Raw genomic sequence first — 23,221 nt, 5'->3', positions numbered from 1 at the left:
CGAAACTTAGTAGCAGCCCGGGCTACGGCTGCCGTCCCAACAATATCCACCGGATGGATATTTAAAATTGCTTTTAAAGCCAGGGTTGGTACTGTGCTAAGGTCCACGCTAATTCCAACCAGGTAAATTTTTAGCACGATTTATTGCCTTTTAAATTTATATGCAGTGTCGAATTTCAACAAAACCCGCCTATGGAAACACATGAAAAGGACGGCCCCCACTCCGTTGAAAGGACCAAGTAGTAAACGATTTAAATTCTCTTGATATTACCAATTGGCGCCAGTTAACTCGATGAAGAAGCGATTGGTGTACCTCTTTGGAAGGCCATAACCGCTTATACGGTCAAGCGCCAATTAAGTAAGTAAGTATGATCGAGCTATACAATTTTCACAAACAATTTGTACTGTATATTTAAGCAGGCCCATTAATCGATATATTTTCCGATGTTCTTTCCGAACTTAAAGTCCCTTCAGATATTATACATCAACACTTATGAGAATATTTTGTAAATTTTTATAAGTTTCTAAAGGTTTTTAGCAATTCAATTGAAATTATAGAAGAGTTCAATTTGAACGGCTCTCAGCTGCATATAAAGTATGTCGGAATACTTCTAGGTGAGGGAGGTAAGGTAAGGTTAAGTTGAACAAGCCGGTCAATAGAGACCCCACATAAACTGAATGTTTGGCGACCGAAGGGAAAAAGCCTCAATAGGTACCAGGACTTATGTAAAAAAATAACGCCGCACTTTTAGGAAATACTAGAAAATTTGTCGGACCTAGTTTAATTGTGGCCTCGAGATCTGGCAAGGTTACCGCCTCTAGTAGCTAGATCCTTGACCCTACGAGCGCAAGACACGAACATAGAACGTGCTCAACCGTTTTTGCCGCTGGTACTTCTTACATCTGATGTTACTAACGAGGTCTAAATCGTGAGCCTTATTTTTTCTCTCTTCAGAGATATGACCAATTTGGAAGTCTCAAGTAAAAGGATTTGCACATCATCTTAGAAATTTTGCAGCACCGAGTTTCCTTCGACGTCTTTCGACGTCTATCGTCGATTCATCGAGGCCTGCAGCCTCCTTTGCCAGGTTAGGAAGGTACTTTGACATAAATTTTGATCGGTTGGACCTATGCATATGAGGCATGGTGTACGTTAGATATTCAATCATAGCAAATAAGTTTCTGTTCATTGTCTTTAATAAATAACAGAGTTGCCAGCTTTAAATATATAACTTAAAATTTTTAAACTAATTGTAATTTATAATAACACTATACAACATCAATTTCGCAACAAAGCATGGTAACGTATTTCTCTGAAAGACGATATCGCATTGATCAAGCTTTCTATCCTTCCCATAGCCCGTCTTCTTAACTTTTAGTTAACACTTAATGGTTAAAGTGGCCACAAGGTATCCTTCGACCATGTCTGCAAAGTGATGAGTTTGCACTTTGGTTCCTGAGGACTATTATCCTTATAACGCGCGTTACATTTCATACCAACACCTGGAAATTCTTCCATTACTCATTTTAATATTGTCTCTGTTGTTGTTGTTGTAGCGAAAAGGACACTCCCCGAAGGCCTTGGGGAGTGTTATCGAGTTGATTGTCCTTTGCCGGATGCACATCCGGTATGTTCCGGAACCAAAGCCGACCATCTCAGGAACGATTTGTTATGACTTCTAGGCCATCCCGCCCTCCAACCCCCTATATCCATCGGAGTCGCCAGAGCCACGGCTGTTAATGAAACAGGATTCGCCACAGATAGGTGAGGTTGACAATTGGGTTTGGAGAAGCTATATATTGCGCTGGCAACCTTAAAGGGTTGCCCTACACAACCCCTTGAATCTATTTGGTTTTTTAGTTGCCTCTTTCGACAGGCATACCTACCGCGGGTAGATTCTAACCCCCTAACCCGCTGGGGGATATTATTGTTTCTCATCTTTTCTGGATGTATCAGACATTTGCTAAAAATTCAATTTCTGTATTTTCATTCCGGGGCAAAAAAAATATAAAAGGTCTAGTGTCAATATGAAATGTTAAGCTTTGCAGTATTTTCTATGAGCAGAACTTTCTATGACACCAAAGTTTTAACTCTTGAAGGGTTTTTACAACTCAACCCAAGAACCCTTGTCACCATCTAACCTTTAAGTGCAAATAAAAAATAGCTCAGACGAGTTCGACTAAAAGTATGTTCAGAAAAAATAGACTGTACGAAATCTGTTTTATGAAAAATACTAAGATTACTCTGTTACAAAACAAATTTTAATTTTGTTGTACTGTGTAATCATTTGCACAAATCACAGAGCTTTGGTAAAATTTTATATGCACAAAAACTAATATCATTGACAATGAAATTGACAAAATAAATTTTGTTGTTCTAAATAATTGGCTTATTTATAGATTGGCAATTACCAAAACGTTTCAACACTTGCTTGAAAATGAATTATAAAATTTAAACAAAACACAAAAGCAATCTGAATTAAAAAAAAAAAATTAATGCACGCGTTGCAATTTCTGAAATCATATTGACTAGGAAATATAAAATGCAAATTACGAAAAATTCATGACTTATTTGGCATAAATATTTAATATGCAAATTTTAATTTAAAGAGGAAAGCTTGGCTGTATATACAGATTAGCTCGTAATTTTTAGATAGTCAGTGGACCAAGGTGGGGTGGATGCGTTATATAATTAATCGAATGTTCCATGGAAAATGGTAAATTTTAAATTTATTTTGAATAAACTTAATATGCAGGAGAAGAAGAATTTAAAATAGATATAATGTGGAGAATATTAGCAAGTTCTGCACATCACCACGCCGCTAGTATATAAATGCTACACAACAATAAAAACAGTGTAAAAGAAGGAATAACAATCACAGCTACATACACTTGATATGTTTTGTTCCGATACGAGTAACTACGGGTACATACTCGAGTACAGGCATGCTTAACCAACGAACTGATATCATTTCGTTGCGATAATTAACGTTAATAAACGAAACAAAGTCATTTCGTTTCGTTTATTAACGTTAAGAACGTCAAATTAACGAAATGATTTTGTTTCGTTTTCTGCCATATCAAAACGAAATCAAATCGTTTATGTTGATTATTAATTTCAAACTATGCTGGCAAAGCTGATTGATGGCGGAGTCGTTAAAGGTGAAAGCATTAGCCAAGCTGATTGCAACTTTTCTCATGAATTTTGACAGTACGAATATTTCTCAGAGTATTTTTGACATTACCACCAACGAATTACACAAACAAGTTACATGGAGTTTGTGTATATGTCCGCTCGCTGTTACCACCTTACGGCTTCACCATGGCTTTAGCATTGCCAGCACAATTCAAACATGAACTATCACGTTTTTGTTAACGTTTTTAACGTTAACGAAAGCTTTTCGTTTCAGATAAAAACGAGATAAAATTTATCTTGATAATTTCTTTATCGATAATATTTCGAAGTGTTTCAACGGAAACGGTGGAAATTTTTTGATAAACGATTAGCTTAACGTTAAGGTGCATCCCTGCTCGAGTACTTTGCTCAAGTATGGACTCTTTTTCGTAGTCAATTAACTCGTACCTGTACCTTTTTAGGTACCGAGGTATCGATTACGCAATTCAAATAAAGCCTCCTGTAATCAAATTGAATTTTTAGATTTTCTACATTTGGCAAATTTTTAATTCCCAAATTTGATATTTCATTTTGTGTTTACTATAATTAATCGTCCTGTTCATAAATAATTTTTCTTCTTAGTTCGCATGGCTGTGTACCCGGGTACCACAAGGTAGTTCATAGAGTATGCAGCACTTGTGGAAACCCAATTTGCCTTAGTCATACTAAAAATAAGTGTCCTGAGTGTTAAGATTTGAAAACTTTTCATGTTATTTATTAATTTAAAATGTAATCACTTGTTATTTACGAGAGAACTACTAGTGGTACCTGGGTATCCCAGCCATGAGAACTAGTAATAAATAATTTATTTATTAAAAAGACCATCTTTATGAAATTATATTTAAAAAAATGTTCTCTTCTTTTTGTAGAAAACTTATTCCCATAGGATTCCACAAAATTTTAACTTGTTTCTATTTGTAGATTATTTAAAAGTGGCTTTTGAATATGCAAAAGGTACCAGGGTATCCATCTATGAACAGGACGATTAAATGTTTTTATGAAAGGGTAACCGATGAATGCTCGAAAATCCCTCGCAAAGCTCTTGAGGCGTGTAAACCTTGCCAACTTATATGAAAAATCTTTTCGTAAGCGATATTTCCATTATTTAATATGTCTCATTTGCGAGTTTGAGTGCATTGCTTTAATAAATGAATGCATTATTTTTCTTAAGCTTAACTTAGCCTTTTAATACGTACGATACGAACAAGTACCGAAAACTCATATCAAATATCAACAGAAATCAGCTGTTCTATCAATCAATCATCTATCAATAAAAACTTATATGCGCTTGCGCTGCCATATGGCAAATGTTAGCAGCTGCCGGTAATGCAGTGTTAGTTCTAAACAAATATTCGCAACAGTGCCATAGTACAAATACATTTCTTTGTGTACTCACAATCGTTTATTTTTAACAAATTATTTTAATAAAATATAGCTAAACAAAAGCATTTCGACCAATAATGCCTAAAGCTCGCTAATAGCACGATTCGCCATCTTTGCAACCAAAATTTTATTTATAGATTTGGATTCCAAATAAGAGCGAAAAAGGGACCTACACATAAAAACAGCAATCAGAAATAATATATAAGATATCGTTACCTAAACGTGCAAATAAGCTAAGTCACATTTCTCAAATTTTTCAGGAGAGAAAAAAAAACTTCTAAATATTTTTTGTGCAATATTTTTGAAAATTGTAAATGCAGTTTTATGTTCTGTTCACAAATTATAAAGAAAAAAATAAATGTAAGGCGCGATAACCTCCGAAGAGATATAAGGCCAAGCTTCTCTTCCAATTTGCGTCGTGCTCCTCTTGATTTTCCCTACAAATTGGCCGGACGGGACCTACATGTTTTATGCCGACTCCGAACGGCATCTGCAAGGCAGATGAGTTTTCACTGAGAGCTTTTCATGGCAGAAATACACCCGGAGCGCTTGCCAAACACTGCCGAGGGGCTACCCCGCTTAGAAAAATTTTCTTCTAATTAAAAAACCTTATTTCTAAAATTTTGATGTTGCTTTGCCCGGGGTGCGAACCCAGGGCATACGGTGTGGTAGGCGGAGCACGCTACCATCACACCACGGTGGCCACCAAATGATTAAATTAACCATATTTTCGAGTACGATTAGGCTTTGGATATTAGTTTGAACGGGTTTTTTGACTTAGCTAAATTGACGTAAAAGCCATGATAGTCTGTTGGCAATGTTGTTATTAAAACTTGAAGATCTTCATATTTCTTGGTAGAAATTGGTCTTTGGGTATTATGAAGCTGTTTCAAATCATACCACTTCAATGCCACTACGGTATATCTATCCTTTGAGGTATAATATTCCAAGTGTCTGTAAATCTAAGTTTGTAAAATATTTCACCACCTGGTGTATATTTTAATGCTCGGATATCGGTAACTTTTGGATCACCCTTACGTCGTCCATGACTAATATTTTTAAAAAATAGCACATTATTAAAAGATGTAAAGAACTTATGGTCAAGGTATGTTACATCATAAGGCTCCGGGTTTATTCGAGCATCCTTACATACATTTATATAGTCTGCCGGAACATTTAAATTTTTATTTTTTAAGGCACGTTCAATTACACTATGCACACTATCGGTTTCCATCTGCATATGACCAACTTCGAGTATTTTTGTTCTATAATAACTACATTAATAATAGCTGTATTTAGTAAAGCATTTGCCATGTTGCAATTTCTGTTATGGTATGTATAACCATCACTGTAAAAAATAACTTTTACTAGGTTTCCATTGTCTTCCAGATTAGTTAAATTATTTTCTCGATAAAGAAATTCCACAAACTTGAAAATTTATCAGAGGTCAGTCCACCATCGACTTCGCTCCATAGGAAGCAATATCCCCTGCAATTTTTTAAATCATAAAAAACCAAATTATGCACTTGCAACTTTGTCATGTAATAAAATGAGGTCACATTGGATTTGGGTGCCATCAAAACCGCTTGCATATCTACGGTAAATACGTATGGATGTTCATTTTTATCATTGTTTTTTTCTTCTCTACCTTAATTTTTTATTTGTGTAGCACGTAATTTTCAGATGGAACATTTCCCACAAGATAACAAGAACAAATTTTACACTGGTCTTTTTTTGGTTTGAATAATGCCAGGTTTTTGATTGCAAATACTTCATTAAAAATTGTAATTGAAAGTGGATTCTTGTCAGGTTCCTTACACTAATCATTTACATAGAATTCGTATAATTTTGCCTTGGATTGCCATTCATTGAGAAGATATTTTTTCGTTGTGCGGGCACGAAAATAATGCGATTCTGTAATTGGAAGTGAATCGAAGAATGAATAAAGATATTGTCGATCCGCACATTGTGGAACTTTTGTTTTCATTGTGCTTTGATTCGAAGGCTTTTTCGTCCAATTTTGTACAGTATTTCTGCCGATTCTAAGTGTATTTAAAAAGAGAGTGCGACATACGCGTACACTTTTATTATCTACTCTGATATGATACTGCAGAGATTGAGATCTTTTAGATTCGATATCAATTTTTCGATTTCGCGGTCTTTTTGGTGCAATTTAATGAACCAGAGTTTTCACGTATATTTTTTTTGTGGCCAGCTCATATCCCAAAATTCCTTGAAAATAGCCTTTTTTCATTCTTCTCATATTTTCCAGTATTGCAAAATGGGAGCTTTAGCTTTATGAACACAATTGCACCTTTTTTTAATTTTTCTTGCCTTTTTTTGGATTTTGTACTGCCAAACGTCGCCTATTCCTTCTTTCCGACGTATTTGTTTGCACTTTGCCTGAGTTTCTTATTTTGCTTTGTACTCTTCGCTTGCGTTGTTTGGCTCGAACTGAAATCTCAACAACTGAGCATTCTTCTGAGCCCGACAAGCCCACCTGATTTCTTCAACAAGCCTTTGACATGTTTTTGAAACCGAAATATGTAGCTGCAAAATTTCATCTAATAATAGGAAGAGAGAGTAAAGTTACATGCATAAACAAGATAAGTATAGATTCAACACTTCTGTGGAGGATAATTTTTGTTCGATAAATCTATGACTTGTCCAATACCAATCGTGGAGTACTCCACTAGATAACAAATTATAAAAAAATTCTATATTGTAAAAGTGCGAGTGACTTTAGACCGAATTAGGGCATTTTTAAAATCCATCTACATAATTGTTTCGGATTCCGACAAATCAACTTTGGTACAAACTGATTTTTTATAATGTTGTTCATTTTGATACGTGAAAATAAAAATGTATTCATACATGCCATAAAAACCACTAGGTAGCCAAGCGCAGCTAGGTATAAAAAATTAACAAGGCATGTGAATAAATTAGAAGAAGTATTTATTTTTTGTGACTTAAAAGTTCTTGTTTACTTTCGTATATTAATACAAATTATATCCCTAACGGAAGAAGAAGATAAGTTTGTTTATGTCTGCTTTCTCTCAGAAATCAGACAAAAATAGTATACAATGTATGCGTTGGGGTTGGTGTTGAATTTAGTATTTAGATATTTCACATTTTCAGAAACCTATTGAATTTTGTAATAGCGTTTTATTATCTCGAAAAAATGCTGCTCTTATGTTGGACTTTTAGATTCTAACTTTTGAATTAGGTCACTTGGCGCTCCGCAAAAGGGGTTGATGTGTAGGTAATGATGGAAAATATTTTATGAAAGTAACACACAAACTTCCGAGAGTGATGGGAAGAACTAACAGGGCGACAGAAAAGAAAACGGAAACGCCAGAAGTAACAATATTAGGTTTGTTTGTGTAGACCTAATGAACTCCCAAATTCTGAAAACGGCGTTCATGAAAATTTCAGGGCAGGTTTATGAGTTCACTGGACGTAGTATTGACTATAAAAAGATATCAGTCCAAAAATGGTGTAACCCGCAATCTATATTAGAAACAGTTCAATACAATATTGGAGTGAGGTACTTCGTGGTATCCGCCGTGGTGTGGGTTGAACTCACGGGCAAAGTAACATCAAAAAGTTTGAAAAAAGTGTTTCCAATTAGAAAAAAAAAAAGATTGTCTGACCGGGGTCGCCCCTGGGAAGAGATTTAGCAAATGCTCCGATTCCATTTCTGCCATGAAAAGCTCGTCAGTGAAAATTCGTCTGCCTTGCAGACGCCGTTCGGTTCCAACATAAAACATATAGGTCCCGCCCCGCCAATTCGTAGTGTAAATTAGTAGGAGCAAGACGCAAATTGGAAGAGAAGCTCGGCCTAAAATCTCTTCGGAGGTTATTGCACCTTCTATTAATATATTTTTTGTTTCTTAAATTTTGATGTTGCTTTGCCCGGGGCGTGAACCCAGGATGTTCGGTGCGGAGCTCGCCACCACCACACCACGGCAGCCGCCATTCCCGAAATATGTATTTCATAGATAGTTCCGAAATGATTCGAAAATGATTCCAAAAAATGTTTGAAGTAAACGTTGACAGTTCCGAAGCTATCCAAAAAAGGTCCTGTCATGTAAATTGTGCAAATCATATAGAGATTTGTATAAAATAAAATCCCGTAAACGTACCGAATAAATCTCGAAACCTGTCGGGAAATGTTTCAGAGATGGTTCCGTAATAGTCGGAAATATTTCTGAACTATCTCAAAATGTTTCTGAAAAAATATCTAGCTTGCTATAATGCGGTAATAGCCCCGAGAATCACGAAATAGTTCCCAATTCATAAAAAGATTAATTTCGATAATACATGGCAACGGTTTCCAAATGATCCCAAAAGCAGTTTTGAATTGTTCCAAATGATCCTGAAAGAGATTTAATAAAAACTGACTATCTCATGATCATGATGCATTGGGTTTCCATGAAATTCCAAAAACAGTTCCGAAATATTTGAAAATGAACTCGACAATATCCCGCAAACAATCCTGCAACGATCTAGCCATGGCACCGAAATGATCACGAAATAGGTTCGATTTGGTCCCCTCATTGTTCCCCATTTTTCGCAAAATGATTCCGAATTTATAAGCAGATCGCACCAAAATTATTCCGAAATTGTCCTTTTATAGTACGTTGGTTTCTAAAAAAACCTAAGAAATCTCGAATACAATTCGAAAACTATACCGCAGTTAATCGAGAAGAGTTCCTTAACAAAATTAAATAGTCATGAAGTTATCCAAAAATTACTTGGACTAGTCTTTGAACGGCCCCAAAGTTCACGGGAATACTAAATATTTTCGGTCTAACTCAATATAGTCATTTGTAAAATAAGTTTTTTAGCTCCCCCGGCTTTGCCACCTTTTCCAGAATTGCTTATATACCGACCTATGTGGCCCCTGTATAACCCATATCATTAATCTAGGTCACAAACTCAATCTTTTAAAACTATTCTGGACTATGCTATCTGTCCCCGAAATTTCTTCCAAACTTGCGCCTAGCCGTTCTGGTGTGACTCAGTTACAAAAATGGTTAAAACGAATATGTTTTCGAAGAGCGTGGGACCTCCTTTCTCATATTACATATAAATCTACCCAGTCGTTCTGGCGCGATTGAGCCACAAAAGCAAATGTGTGGGAGTCACTATATCAATCACCATTCAAACTTTCACATATTTAATAAAATTACATGTGGTTATTAATTATACAAAAAGATTGATGAATTTAGATATCTCTCTGAGGGCTCTGCCATTGAAGTTCTTTGTGTATCCGAAACATAGTTTACGTCTCGCCACAGTAACGAATTGTTGAGGGTAAATGGTTACCAGCTGTACAGAGCTGATCGCTATGGTCTTGGTGGTGGTGTCGCAATTTATGTAAAAAATAGCTTGTCCTGTAGATTATGTTGTGTTTCTGGAGAGGGCGACCCCGTAGAATATGTGTTTGTCGAAGTATTTTCTGTTCATAGTAAACTCTTTATTGGATGTGTATACCATCCCAATCGTCAAGTTAACTTTTTGGATTTCACAGAATTTATTCAGCGACTACTAGGCAATTACTGTAATATTATAATATCCGGGGATTTTAACAGTAACCTGCTTAACGATTCCGACTTGAAACTATGTATGGAATCTGTTGGATATATCCTGTGAACACCTCCTCACCTACACATTTCACCCGTACAAATAGCACTCTTCTAGACTTATTCTTTGTGAGTGACCTCCGAAAATCTCTCCACTATAACCAACTGTCTGCCCCTAGTTTTTCTAAACACGACTTAATCTTCATGACCTACGATTTCCAGACTACTAGAATACCTTGCTCCGTGACCTATCGCAACTTCAAGATAATTGATTATGATTTGCTCAACTCTGCGGTAGAGTCGGTGGATTGGAGTCTCATCCGGTGTTTCGCATCAGTTGATGATCAAACTTGCTTCCTGCAAGACAAAATCGGTTGGTTTTTTGATTACTACGTCCCCTTAAAAACTAAATTAGTTAATCGATGCAGTAAGCCTTGGTTTAATACTAGTATTAACAAGTAAGGAAGGTTAAGTTCGGGTGTAACCGAACATTACATACTCAGTTGAGAGCTATGGTGACAACATAAGGGAAAATAACAATGTAGGAAAATGAACCGAGGGAAACCCTGGAATGTGTTTGTATGACATGTGTATCAAATGAAAGGCATTAAAGAGTATTTTATGAGGGAATGGGTCATAGTTCTATAGGTGGACGCCATTTAGGGATATAGCTATAAAGGTGGATCAGGGTTGACTTTAGAATGCGTTTGTACGATATGGGTATCAAATGAAAGATGTTAATAAGTATTTTAAAAGGGAGTAATCCTTAGTTCCATAGGTGGACGCCGTTTCGATATATCGCCACAAAGGTGGACCAGGGGCGACCCTAGAATTTGTTTGTACAATATGGGCATCAAACGAATGGTGTTAATGAGTATTTTAAAAGGGAGTGAGCCTTAGTTCTATAGGTGGAAGCCGTTTCGAAATATCGCCATAAAGGTGGACCAGGGGTGACTCTAGAATGTGTTTGTACGATATGGGTATCAAATTAAAGGTATTAATGAGGGTTTTAAAAGGGAGTGGTGGTTGTTGTATAGGTGGTCGCCTTTTCGAGATATCGCCATAAGGTGGACCAGGGGTGACTCTAGAATGCATTTGTACGGTATGGGTATCAAATGAAAGGTGTTAATGAGTATTTTAAAAGGGCGTGGGGCTTAGTTTTATAGGTGGACGCCTTTTCGAGATATCGCCATAAAGGTGGACCAGGGTGACCCTAGAATTTGTTTGTACAATATGGGTATCAAAAGAAAGGTGTTAATGAGTATTTTAAAAGGGAGTAATCCTTAGTTCCATAGGTGGACGCCGTTTCGAGATATCGCCATAAAGGTGGACCAGGGTGACCCTAGAATTTGTTTGTACAATATGGGTATCAAAAGAAAGGTGTTAATGAGTATTTTAAAAGGGAGTAATCCTTAGTTCCATAGGTGGACGCCGTTTCGAGATATCGCCATAAAGGTGGACCAGGGTGACCCTAGAATTTGTTTGTACAATATGGGTATCAAAAGAAAGGTGTTAATGAGTATTTTAAAAGGGAGTAATCCTTAGTTCCATAGGTGGACGCCGTTTCGAGATATCGCCATAAAGGTGGAGCAGGGGTGACCCTAGAATTTGTTTGTACAATATGGGTATCAAAAGAAAGGTGTTAATGAGTATTTTAAAAGGGAGTAATCCTTAGTTCCATAGGTGGGCGCCGTTTCGAGATATCGCCATAAAGGTGGGCCAGGGGTGACTCTAGAATTCGTTTGTGCAATATGAGTATCAAACGAAAGGAATTAATGAGTATTTTAAAAGGGAGTGGGCCTTAGTTCTATAGGTGGACGCCTTTTGGAGGTATCGCAATAAAGGTGGACCAGGGGTGACTCTAGACTTTGTTTGTACTATGTGGGTATCAAATGAAAGGTGTTAATGAGTATTGTTAAAAGGGGGTGGGCCTTCGTTCTATAGGTGTTCGCCTTTCGAGATATCGCCATAAAGGTGGACCAGGGGTGACTCTAGAATATGTTGGTACGATATGGGTATCAAATGAAAGGTGTTAATGAGTATTTTAAAAGGGCGTGGGGCTTAGTTCTATAGGTGGACGCCTTTTCGAGATATCGCCATAAAGGTGGACCAGGGGTGACTCTAGAATGAGTTTGTACGATATGGGTATCAAATTAAAGGTATTAATGAGAGTTTTAAAAGGGAGTGGTTGTAGTTGTATATGTGAAGGCGTTTTCCAGATATCGACCAAAATGTGGACCAGGGTAACCCAGAACATCATCTGTTCGATACCGCTAATTTGTTTATATATGTAATACCTGCCAAGATTTTATGGGTTTTTTATTTCGCCCTGCAGAACTTTTCATTTTCTTCTACTTAATATGGTAGGTGTCACAACCGTTTTATAAAGTTTTTTCTAAAGTTATATTTAGCGTCAATAAAACAATCCAATTACCATGTTTCATCCCTTTTTTCGTATTTGGTATAGAATTATGGATTTTTTTTAATTTTTCGTAATTTTCGATATCGAAAAAGTGGGCGTGGGCATAGTCGGATTTCGTTCATTTTTCATACCAAGATAAAGTGAGTTCAGATAAGTACGTGAACTGAGTTTAGTACAGATATATTGATTTTTGCTCAAGTTATCGTGTTAACGGCCGAGCGGAAGGACAGACGTTCGACTGTGTATAAAAACTGGGCGTGGCAAGAACCGATTTCGCCCTTTTTCACAGAAAACAGTTATCGTCCTAGAATCTAAGCCTCTACCAAATTTCACAAGGATTGGTAAATTTTTTTCGACTTATGGCATTAAAAGTATCCTAGACAAAGTAAATGAAAAAGGGCGGAGCCACGCCCATTTTGAAATTTTCTTTTATTTTTGTATTTTATTGCACCATATCATTACTGGAGTTGAATGTTGACATAATTTACTTATATACTGTAAAGATATTAAATTTTTTGTAAAAATTTTACTTTAAAAAAATTTTTTTTTAAAAGTGGGCGTGGTCCTCCTCCGATTTTGCTAATTTTTTTTAAGCATACATATAGTAATACAAGTAATGTTCCTGCCAAATTTCATCATGATATCTTCAACGACTGCCAAATTACAGCTTGCAAATTTTTAAATTACCTTCTTTTAAAAGTGGGCTGTGCCACGCCCATTGTCCAAAATTTTACTAATTTTCTATTCTGCGTCATAAGTTCAACTCATCTACCAAGTTTTGTCGCTTTATCGATCTTTTGTAATGAATTATCGCACTTTTTCGGTTTTTCGAAATTTTCGATATCGAAAAAGGGGGCGTGGTTATAGTCCGATATCGTTCATTTTTAACAGCGACCTGAGATGAGTGCTCAGGAACCTACGTACCAAATTTCATCCAGATACCTTAAAATTTACTCAAGTTATCGTGTTAACGGACGGACGGACGGATATGGCTCAATCAAATTTTTTTTCGATCCTGATTATTTTGATATATGGAAGTCTATATCTATCTCGATTCCTTTATATATGTACAACCAACCGTTATCCAATCAAACTTAATATACTCTGTGAGCTCTGCTCAACTGACTATAAAAATTTAATAGATGTGCGCAATAAGACCTATTTTCCGTTGGAGAGGTATCGTAGTTTAGAAACACTTACACAATTTAAATCGGCTCGAATCATCGTAACCAAAGCAATTAATAGTGCCAAAACTCTGTTCTATACGGCTAAGCTTAGCCAAGCAATGGATTCGCGTCAAACATGGAATAAGATAAGGGAAATTGGCTTGGGAAAACCCAGAGAAAGAGCACGTGTTTTTGCTGACTTAGACGAAATGAACAAAAATTATACTTGCTTGCATCTATCAAACCCTCGTATATGTTCTGATAGCTATTTTGATCGTGTAAATAGTCATGCCAGTCCTTTAGAATTTGTGTGTGTTAACGAATGTGATATTGTACAAGCCATCCTTTCGGTCAAGTGTAACGCCACTGGCTTTGATGAAATCAGTGCGAAGTTTTTAAAAATAATACTGCCTAATATTCTGCCATATGTGACCCACTTAGTGAACTCTATACTAACAAAATCTGTTTTCCCGAAGTGCTGGAAAGTTGCCAACATTATTCATGCGCTCAAGAAAAATAATGAGTACAGACCTATTGCTATCTTACCTTTTCTCTCTAAGGTTGTCGAACGTATTTTGCATAGGCAAATAGTGTCATTTGTGCATGATAACAAACTCATTACTGACCGTCAGTCCGGTTTCAGACCGAAACGAAGTTGCACTTCGGCGCTACTAGATGTAATCGAAAGCATCCGGATGGAAGTTGATGGTAATAATTTAGCTTTCCAAACTCTTCTCGACCATTCTAAGGCATTTGACTCAGTCGATCATGAGCTTCTATGTCGCAAGCTAAACAATTTGTTTAGATTCTCATGTCATGCCATTGACTTGATCAGGTCTTACCTTGTTGGCAGATCTCAGGCCGTGTGCGCTGGTGGACAAAGGTCTAACTTTGTAGCTGTACTCAGGGGTGTTCCGCAAGGCTCTATCTAAGGCCCTCTGCTATTTATGTTGTATGTTAACGACTTACCTAATACCTTAAGGCATTGTAGTGTCCATATTTAAGCTGATGATGTTCAATTATATGTGTGCTGTCCAATTGACCGTGTTAGTATGTGTATTAACGACCTTAACCATGACCTGAGGCAAATAAGTACATGGGCATCTGTGAACGGTTTATCAATAAATCCAGACAAATCTAAGTGTATTGTTATTTGCAGAAAAGCCGGAGCAGTTATTGAATATGTTGACACAGCGAAAAATCTTGGTTTAGTATTTAACAAAATTCTGACATGGAATAACCACATCACTAGTGCAGTTGGTAAAGTTTGTGGAATACTTCGTACACTGTGGCTAGCTCAGTATTTCACTCCTTTGCACATCTGACTTCTTCTTGCAAAAGCGTACTTAATACCTACGCTACTGTATTGCTGTAAGATTTACAGAACTTTGACATCTGAACGTAAATTCTTTATTAATGCGGTACGTCTTTGGAACTCACTCCCAGTTAGTTTAAGATTTCTCTCTAGTACACTGCAATTTAGAAATAAGGTGACTAGTTTTTTTTTAATACTCGTTAAGCATCAAATCTCTCCTAGCTATATCTACTTTTCTCGAACCTGCCACGACTTATGTAATCGTGTTCTCATATTGTTGTTATTATTATTATTAAATACTGTACTCTACTCTCCCTTGTACTCCCTCTTCCCCTTTGTTACATTCATCTGTTTCTCTTTCCCTTCTCTTTCCTTGCTAATACTATATTAACTACTTATAAATATAAGGAAACGTATTTATGTTATAAGCGACTGGCACTGTAAAATAATTTTTTGTTAATTGTTGTGCCAGGATTACCATATTAATAAATTACAAATTACAAATAATGTGAATAAAACCGACCACCTCCCTAATTCAAAATTTACAACACTTACTCCCATCGGTACATTCGTGCATTCTTATTCCCCAAACAAAAGTAAACAAAGTTTTCTGATTGCCATCGATCGTATGAGCGATTTGACTTTGCCAGGTTTTTTCAAAAACTTTTGACTTTATAATTTGCTGCCAATTTATAAAATCTTTAAGCAAAAACAAAAAAAAAAAAGAACAAATAAGTTCTATTCAAAGCGTAAAATGTTCTAATATCAACGATTGTGTGGAGTAAGCGAAAGTTCTCTTTGTTTCACTTTGGAATTCAAATGTGCGGGGAGCGGAATTTGCCTAATGTTTCGTTTACAGCAAAGCGTATTCGTACGATTTCATTTTTGTTGGTATATACCAATTGTTATACGGCTACATAGCTACATACATATGTGTGAGTATTATAAATTCACACCCACTTACGGCTCATGATTGTCGAAGACGCAAAAGAATTATTTTTGATTTTAATTAGATTTTTTTTAATTTTATTATAAATTTGTTGCTCGATGCGAGATTTTGTATAAGTCAAGGCTATTTATAAACTTTAGTTTTAAATAAATAAAAGGATTTTTGGATTAGATAAATATTAAAAAATAAGAAACGTCTAAAAAATAAATTTTCGATCAGTTGTATCACCATAGAGAATAAAAGTTCTATTATGCATAGAAGTTAATTTGCTAGGCTCAGAGAATGATTCGCTTTTTGGCCATTGGTGTGCTCATACCATGACCATACTCTTCCTGCCTCTGAATCTACGAAAAGATTGAGTTAGATGGAGGTTAATCCAACGGCGCATACCGAAGCACTGCCAATAATCATTTGTCATAACCTTTTGCTGTTGTTATTGTTGTTGTGGTATATCCACAGAGGCACTTCTCGAAGATTTGCGAGATCCCGTACGCTCCGGAAACTAGAACTTTTAAGGTATTAGCTTGGCTATCTCGGAAATGGTAATCTAATACCAGCTTCCAAATTCAAACCTTCGATAACGCTTAAACCATTTAGTACCATAAGGTCATAAAGAATAACCGCCTAAGTCCTATGTAAAAGTATAGGAGTTGGCTGTTATTCTTCGGCATGATATGGTACTAAGTGTTGCCCCCTTTCCTCACACTTGATACTGTTTTAGATATTTTTGGCGATGGAGTTTTAGCGTTAGCGAAGGTTGGAATTTGGGGTAGGACACCACTTTTCAGTCGTACCTCCACTCCACCCTTTAACTACGTAAGGAACTTGAGTTCAGTAGAGCCTTGCTTGCTAAAAGAGGACCTATTTGCAACAGGATACGGCTCGTCAGGGTGACATTTAAAAATTAATTGCAGGAGCTCAGTGGCTATAAAGCTATATATTTCGCCTACTCATCTTTTGCAACTCCTCATAACGGGATTTGTTATTGATATAAGAACGTTTGCAGTTACAGGTGAGATGTAGCCAAATTCTCATATAAACTAGATTTACCTTAGAAATATATATAGATTGATAGCCCAACACTGCCACGATACTGGGTCAAGCGGACTCCTGCAAGGCGACAACCGTACCAAGCAAATCTTATTCCTGCGTAAAGCGAACAGCGTTTGGTCCACCGAAGGTCGTCAGATGGATGACATGGTGAGAGTAGCATCTTTTCTGAAACAGCTAACGACAAAAGGACCAATCTATTAAAATGGTCTTCTTTGATCTAATCTTATCTGATCTTCAGGCCAGCTTACGAAACCCATTAATTTGGAGTGGAATTGCTATAATGGAAGAAAAGAACGTGGATAAGACCAATTCAATGTTTCGCTTATGGAAACTCAGTACAAAGGCCTGAAGCTGATGTATATTGGAACGATTTTCTGTTAGAGAACGAAATTCGACACTGATGATGGCACAACGCCGAAACCGGTTTGTCTCGAAACCAAATTTGACAAGGGATATAGGAAAATCGTATCAATATACATCATTTATCTACTCTGTCGGAAAATCAACAAAACAAAATAAGTCAGCCTGCAACTGCGGATGAAGATGGAAAAATCACTAGCTGACCTAGAAAGGATTATAGTAGCGTCACAGTATGTGAATTTGTTGAGGGTATTGAACGGGCTATCATATGTAGACGATTGCATTATATTCCATTTATCGGGTCACAAATTCAATAAGATGGTGAGACCGTTGCAGGAAGCAACGTCCAATTAGAAATGAGAATCAGGATTACCACGTACAGTGACCTGTAAGTGTTTCTAAGCTTTAGACACAGCAGAAAATTTTCAAGGTAGATCTGTGAAATCCATAAAGCAGAAGAAGCTACTCCGTCCTTGGTTGCCAAAGAGGATTGACCGGGCACATCCAGACAAGACACGAATGTTGCAATGGCTGAAAGTGAACCAACGGGCAGCTAGGATGTTGCATCGGATATAGGACTATAAAGATAGTACTTAACTATAATCAAGCACTGAAAGATATTTGCAAAGCAGAATTTTCAGAAGTTATCAAAGAGTCGCATCTTTGCCTAGATGGAAGCCATATGAAAATAAAGAAAACGGTGGGAGAAGTGAAGGGGTCAATACTGGAGGTCATATTTCGTGAAAGTGAAGTATTTTAAATACGTTTTTGATAAATATGATTACTGTTTTCGTTAGAGTTTAAACTTTTATTATACTCATAAGGGTGGTCCTAAAAAAATATATATATAAAGTTTTCCAATCTCACCCCATCGGATGGTAATACTTAGGCCAAAAATATCAAATAAATTTTGGGTCCTATTGGAGACGATTAAAGGGCTCGAATAGTGATTAAACAACAACTATTTATATTGTATTCTGAAACTTTTTTTTAAATTAAAACAAAAAAGAAAAATAATTTTAAATATTTAAAGAATGCTGATGGTCTCTTTAATGAATAAATTTTGAATTACAATATTTCTCAGTGCTACAATATTTTTGAAAAATATTTGTCGTCAATTTGTTAGTGTAAATTTGAATATCATACCGAAATGTCTTGGTTACATATGGAAGTGATTTTTCTTTACACTTTCATATGGAATTCAGGCCCTTTCATTTGAAGCGAATTTATATGTGAGGGAATATGGGAGTGCACTGAAATTCCTTTTTAAACTTTTATTATACTCATAAGGGTGGTCCTAAAAAAATATATATATAAAGTTTTCCAATCTCACCCCATCGGATGGTAATACTTAGGCCAAAAATATCAAATAAATTTTGGGTCCTATTGGAGACGATTAAAGGGCTCGAATAGTGATTAAACAACAACTATTTATATTGTATTCTGAAACTTTTTTTTAAATTAAAACAAAAAAGAAAAATAATTTTAAATATTTAAAGAATGCTGATGGTCTCTTTAATGAATAAATTTTGAATTACAATATTTCTCAGTGCTACAATATTTTTGAAAAATATTTGTCGTCAATTTGTTAGTGTAAATTTGAATATCATACCGAAATATCTTGGTTACATATGGAAGTGATTTTTCTTTACACTTTCATATGGAATTCAGGCCCTTTCATTTGAAGCGAATTTATATGTGAGGGAATATGGGAGTGCACTGAAATTTCTTTTTATATTCAATGTGTGAATTTGTGTCTGTGTGGGGTGGGACTAGAAAAATCACCCTAATCACCGCAGGCGCTCCTTTTAATAAAAACACTTTTTTAGTTTTTTGTTTTTAATTTTCGTTTTGGCATTAATTTTTTTGTTGATCAGTGCTGCCATAACGCTTCTTTTTTACTAGATTTATTTATTTAAATCACTTTTTCTGACTGCGTTCCCTGTTTAACAATTTTTCCATTACAATTCTGAGAGATATGAGATTCATTTACGACGGTTTGTTTATCTTTTTTTTCATAAATATAAAATAGCTTAAGTTAAACTTAAGATAAAAAACTTTTGTTTGTATAAAATACAGATATATAACCTCACTTTTTCTTGCCGTTAATTAACATTAATGTTTTTTGTTAAGTTTTATTTTCTTTTATATTGGTGTTTTTGGTTTTGAAAGTGTATTGTTTGCTGCTGTGTGTGTTTTTGTTTATATTTTTTTGGGTTTTTTCTTGTTTCAAGAATTTTATTATGTTAACTTAATATATATATAAAATATATGTTTTTATTAATAAAATTTAAAAATAATAATTATTTTATAAATAATAAAAATTAAATAGTATAAAAATTCTAGCTAAATCAACAAGTAAATGGTTGTTTTGTTATACTCATACATTGATTTACCAACTGCCAGTTTTTGTGTCATTATCCGTTCTCCATCCATTCATAAGACCAGTTTACTTGCCCATCAAGATTTTACGGCTAGCACCAATGTTTTGCCCAGATTGTGTGGCACCTTTGTTGGAACCAGCTTGCAGACCAATAATGGTTTGACCTGCCTTCAATTGTTCTTCGGAGAAATCACGTTTGCACTCATCAGAAGGTTTGGGTCCAAGGAAAGGTCCTTTGAATTCGGGATGTTTGTATGCAGCACGACCAAGAGCAAACACTGTGTTGGTCACTTGAGCAATATCTTTCTTTTCCCACAGATCAACAGTTTGGAAGACATCAATATCTGGTACACCATAATCTTTCAATGCTTTCTGGAAGTTGTTGATGTTTTCCATCATTTTGAATTGACCACCAGATGAGTTGATTTTGGGTACGGCATTGGGGGAAAGTTTGTTGATCAGTTGGCAGAATACTTGACCGTCCCTCAAATGATCTTCATATGCAACTCCACCAGGGAATTTGGAACCAATAATAGCTTCAATCCATTCTTGAGCTTCTTTGTCCTTTTCGGGTTCGCGTTTGCCAGCGATCTGTGGGTGAAGGAAAAAGATAGAAAACAAAAGGTTTGTATAAATAAAAGTTAAATAGTTTCAACAATACTTATAGGTAAACGTTCAAAAAAAGCTTTCAACAACACACGTTTCATAATAAACATTGTTGCAATATTATTGAGAAAATTTGTTTCTGAAATGAATTTTTTTTCGAGCTAGTTAAGAAAGCTAACTTGTCGTGAAATTTTTCAAATATTTTATTAATTTTTCTAACAATCGAAATTGCTAGGTTAGGTTGAACTGGCCGATCGATAAAGACCTCACAAAGACTGAATGTGTTCATAGTGTTACCCGAATTTGTTTGGCGACCAAACGGAAGAATCCAAAGTTGGAAATCGCTAACTTATGTTAAAAGTTTTAATTTTTGAATGTTGAAAATGAGCACTGAAGATGGCACAACTTCAAACCGCATTGCTTCAAACCTAAATTGAGAAGATATTGTTTCCAAAAAAATCACATATTACATTTTGGAATCTTGAAAAGGGACACTGAGGATGGCATAACGTCACAAGAGGACTACTTTTAAACCAAAATTGATAGAGGCTTTCGCAAAATTGTTCCAAAGTTATTGAAATTTTTCATTTTTGAGTCTGTGGAAACGACACTGCAGATGGCACAATGCCAAACTGGATTGTTTTTAAACCAAAAATATCAGGGTCTTTCAGAAAACCGCACATTTTTGTTTTTGAATCTCGAAAAATTACACTGAAGATAACACAATGCCATACCGGATTGCTTTTAAATAAAAATTCACAGAAGCTTTCAGAAAATCATTCCAAAATATTTCACATTTTTAATTTTTGATTCTTGAAAGAGGACACTGAAGATGGCATAACTTCAAAAACCAAATTGCTTTCAAACCAGAACTGTCAGAGTATATTAATAAAAAATGCCAAAATGATTACATTTTGCTTTTGCACTTTTAATTTCTTCTTAGGACCACTTTTCAAAAACTCTAAAATAAATCCTTTTATCACAATATAATAATTTTTTAGTTGTACTGTCTCCTTATTCTTTTGACATTCACCTTAGCACGAATAGCACGCTCAAGAGACATGTTGGATGTGTATTTTTGTTTTTTGTTACTTTTCAATAAATAGTTTGAAGCTTATACTTGTGATCCTCGTTAGTAGGAAAACCGTCTATTACTGATGCCTTGCCGCGTTCAGTGGACGCTTATAAAGTGCCCGGAGAGTCATTTGGATTTGCTCAAAATTTCAATAACAAAAAAAAATACGCAATAATTAAGAAAACGTCTCAAAAATGCAAAAACAAAAATATACAAGCAATGAGTATGCAATTTTATATTTTCAGCAAGTTTTCCAAAAATACCTGTGATGAGAAATAAAATGTTTTACTCCTCTGCCGAGCAGCAGCAACCTTTGGCTAGGTTCCCATTTGCTGCCATATTGCGTGGGTGTTGCTTGAGAACGCTGCTTGCCATTAGCTGTTGATATTATTTTTATGGCTATATATTTTTGATGTTTTTGCTTTTATATTTTTATATTTTGTGATTTTTATTGTGAGTGTTTTCATTTAATTTTAGCACAACAAATCTACACAAAATTTTGAAATTAGCCACTTCGCCTATAATAATTGAATTACATCCCCCCGTTGCCTGTCACCCAATCGAATATCAAACAATATTTCCAAGTGCTTTTCATGATTTCTTAAAATTAAAATGATTTCATAGCAATACCCTTCACTCCTACAATAGCGCATTAAAAAGGCTCTGTTTTGTATAGGCTTTATTTTGTTCTAATTATTTAAATTGAAAAATTTCCAATTAGGTTTGGCCTATTTCACATATGAAATTTAGCGCTGTTTTATTTATTGGGCCGCGAATGTGTGCTTGAAAGTTTTATAAATATTCTAACGCCATAAATCAAATATGTTAATAGAATTTACAAATATAAAAATTATATGTATACATAAACTAGCAAGATATACAACACACAAAAGCTATGTACAGTAATGTTGATAGAAATAGTAGCATTTAATGCGCTGATGCAATAAAATATGAACAAAGTTTAACATAAGACTCGTTCTGCATTGGATACTCAATATTTTAAAAGTAAAATCATGTGAGTCCCATTTAATTTTTCCATACACCACATCATTGACCGCAGCTAACAAAACTAATATGTACCTATACTTTCAGGCACACTTTCTTATATGGATTCGTAATTTTATAGTAGTGGTTAATTGTTTAGTTTTATTAGTTTATATAACTTTGTTTTCAATACTTATGGTTTGCTGAACTCTCCCACAGGCAGTTATTAGTTGACTAATGTGTCTAAGTAGAGGAAGCTTAAGGGGGGGGGGGGGGGGGGGGGGATTCGCTTTGTCTTGTATATTTGTAGGAAATGAAATGCAACCCTGGTACCACATTTTTTTTCAGTTCTTTAATTTCCCTCACGATCAATTGTTTTTTATGATTTTTGTTGGTATTTTGTTATTTTCTAGTTCAAAGTTGCTTCTATCATTAAAAAGAGAGGAAGTTATTCTGACTCGACACTGCCTTCTGGCGTCACATGCCTTTAAATTAGGCTTGGTCAGTGATAGCAGATGTAGGAAGAGCTGGTTGGAGGAGGAAACCATCGAACACGTTCTGTACTCGTTCCCTGCGCTTGCCAGGCTAAGACTCCAGCTATTAGGAGTGATACAGCTGCCAGATCTAGAAGCAGCAAGTTGCTTAAGTCCTAGGAAGCTTCTAGTAGTCCAAGAGGACGGAGTTATTTTATAACATAGGCCCTGGTTTTTGATAGGTTTTTCAGTTTGGTCGTTAAAACAAACTTCTTGTAACACTACGGACT

At 35.6% G+C, this 23,221-nt stretch overlaps 1 protein-coding gene across 1 annotated transcript; it reads right to left on the bottom strand.

Annotated features, from left to right (window-relative positions):
- Positions 1 to 19,301: 19,301 nt before the first annotated feature.
- Positions 19,302 to 21,591, bottom strand: Mp20 (Muscle protein 20). Its single transcript, XM_067774272.1, has 2 exons — positions 21,433 to 21,591; positions 19,302 to 20,384 (listed from the first exon to the last, which is right to left on the bottom strand). Exons 1-2 carry the CDS (start codon positions 21,460 to 21,462, stop codon positions 19,860 to 19,862), a joined length of 555 nt encoding a protein of 184 aa, XP_067630373.1. The 5' UTR covers positions 21,463 to 21,591; the 3' UTR covers positions 19,302 to 19,859.
- Between the last annotated feature and the right edge of the window lie 1,630 nt (positions 21,592 to 23,221).

This window comes from Eurosta solidaginis, chromosome 3 (assembly GCF_040869045.1).
Source record: "Eurosta solidaginis isolate ZX-2024a chromosome 3, ASM4086904v1, whole genome shotgun sequence".
Classification (NCBI taxonomy): Eukaryota; Metazoa; Arthropoda; class Insecta; order Diptera; family Tephritidae; genus Eurosta; species Eurosta solidaginis.
Note: the sequence above shows the minus strand (reverse complement) of the source record. Positions and strands in the feature narration are given on the sequence as shown.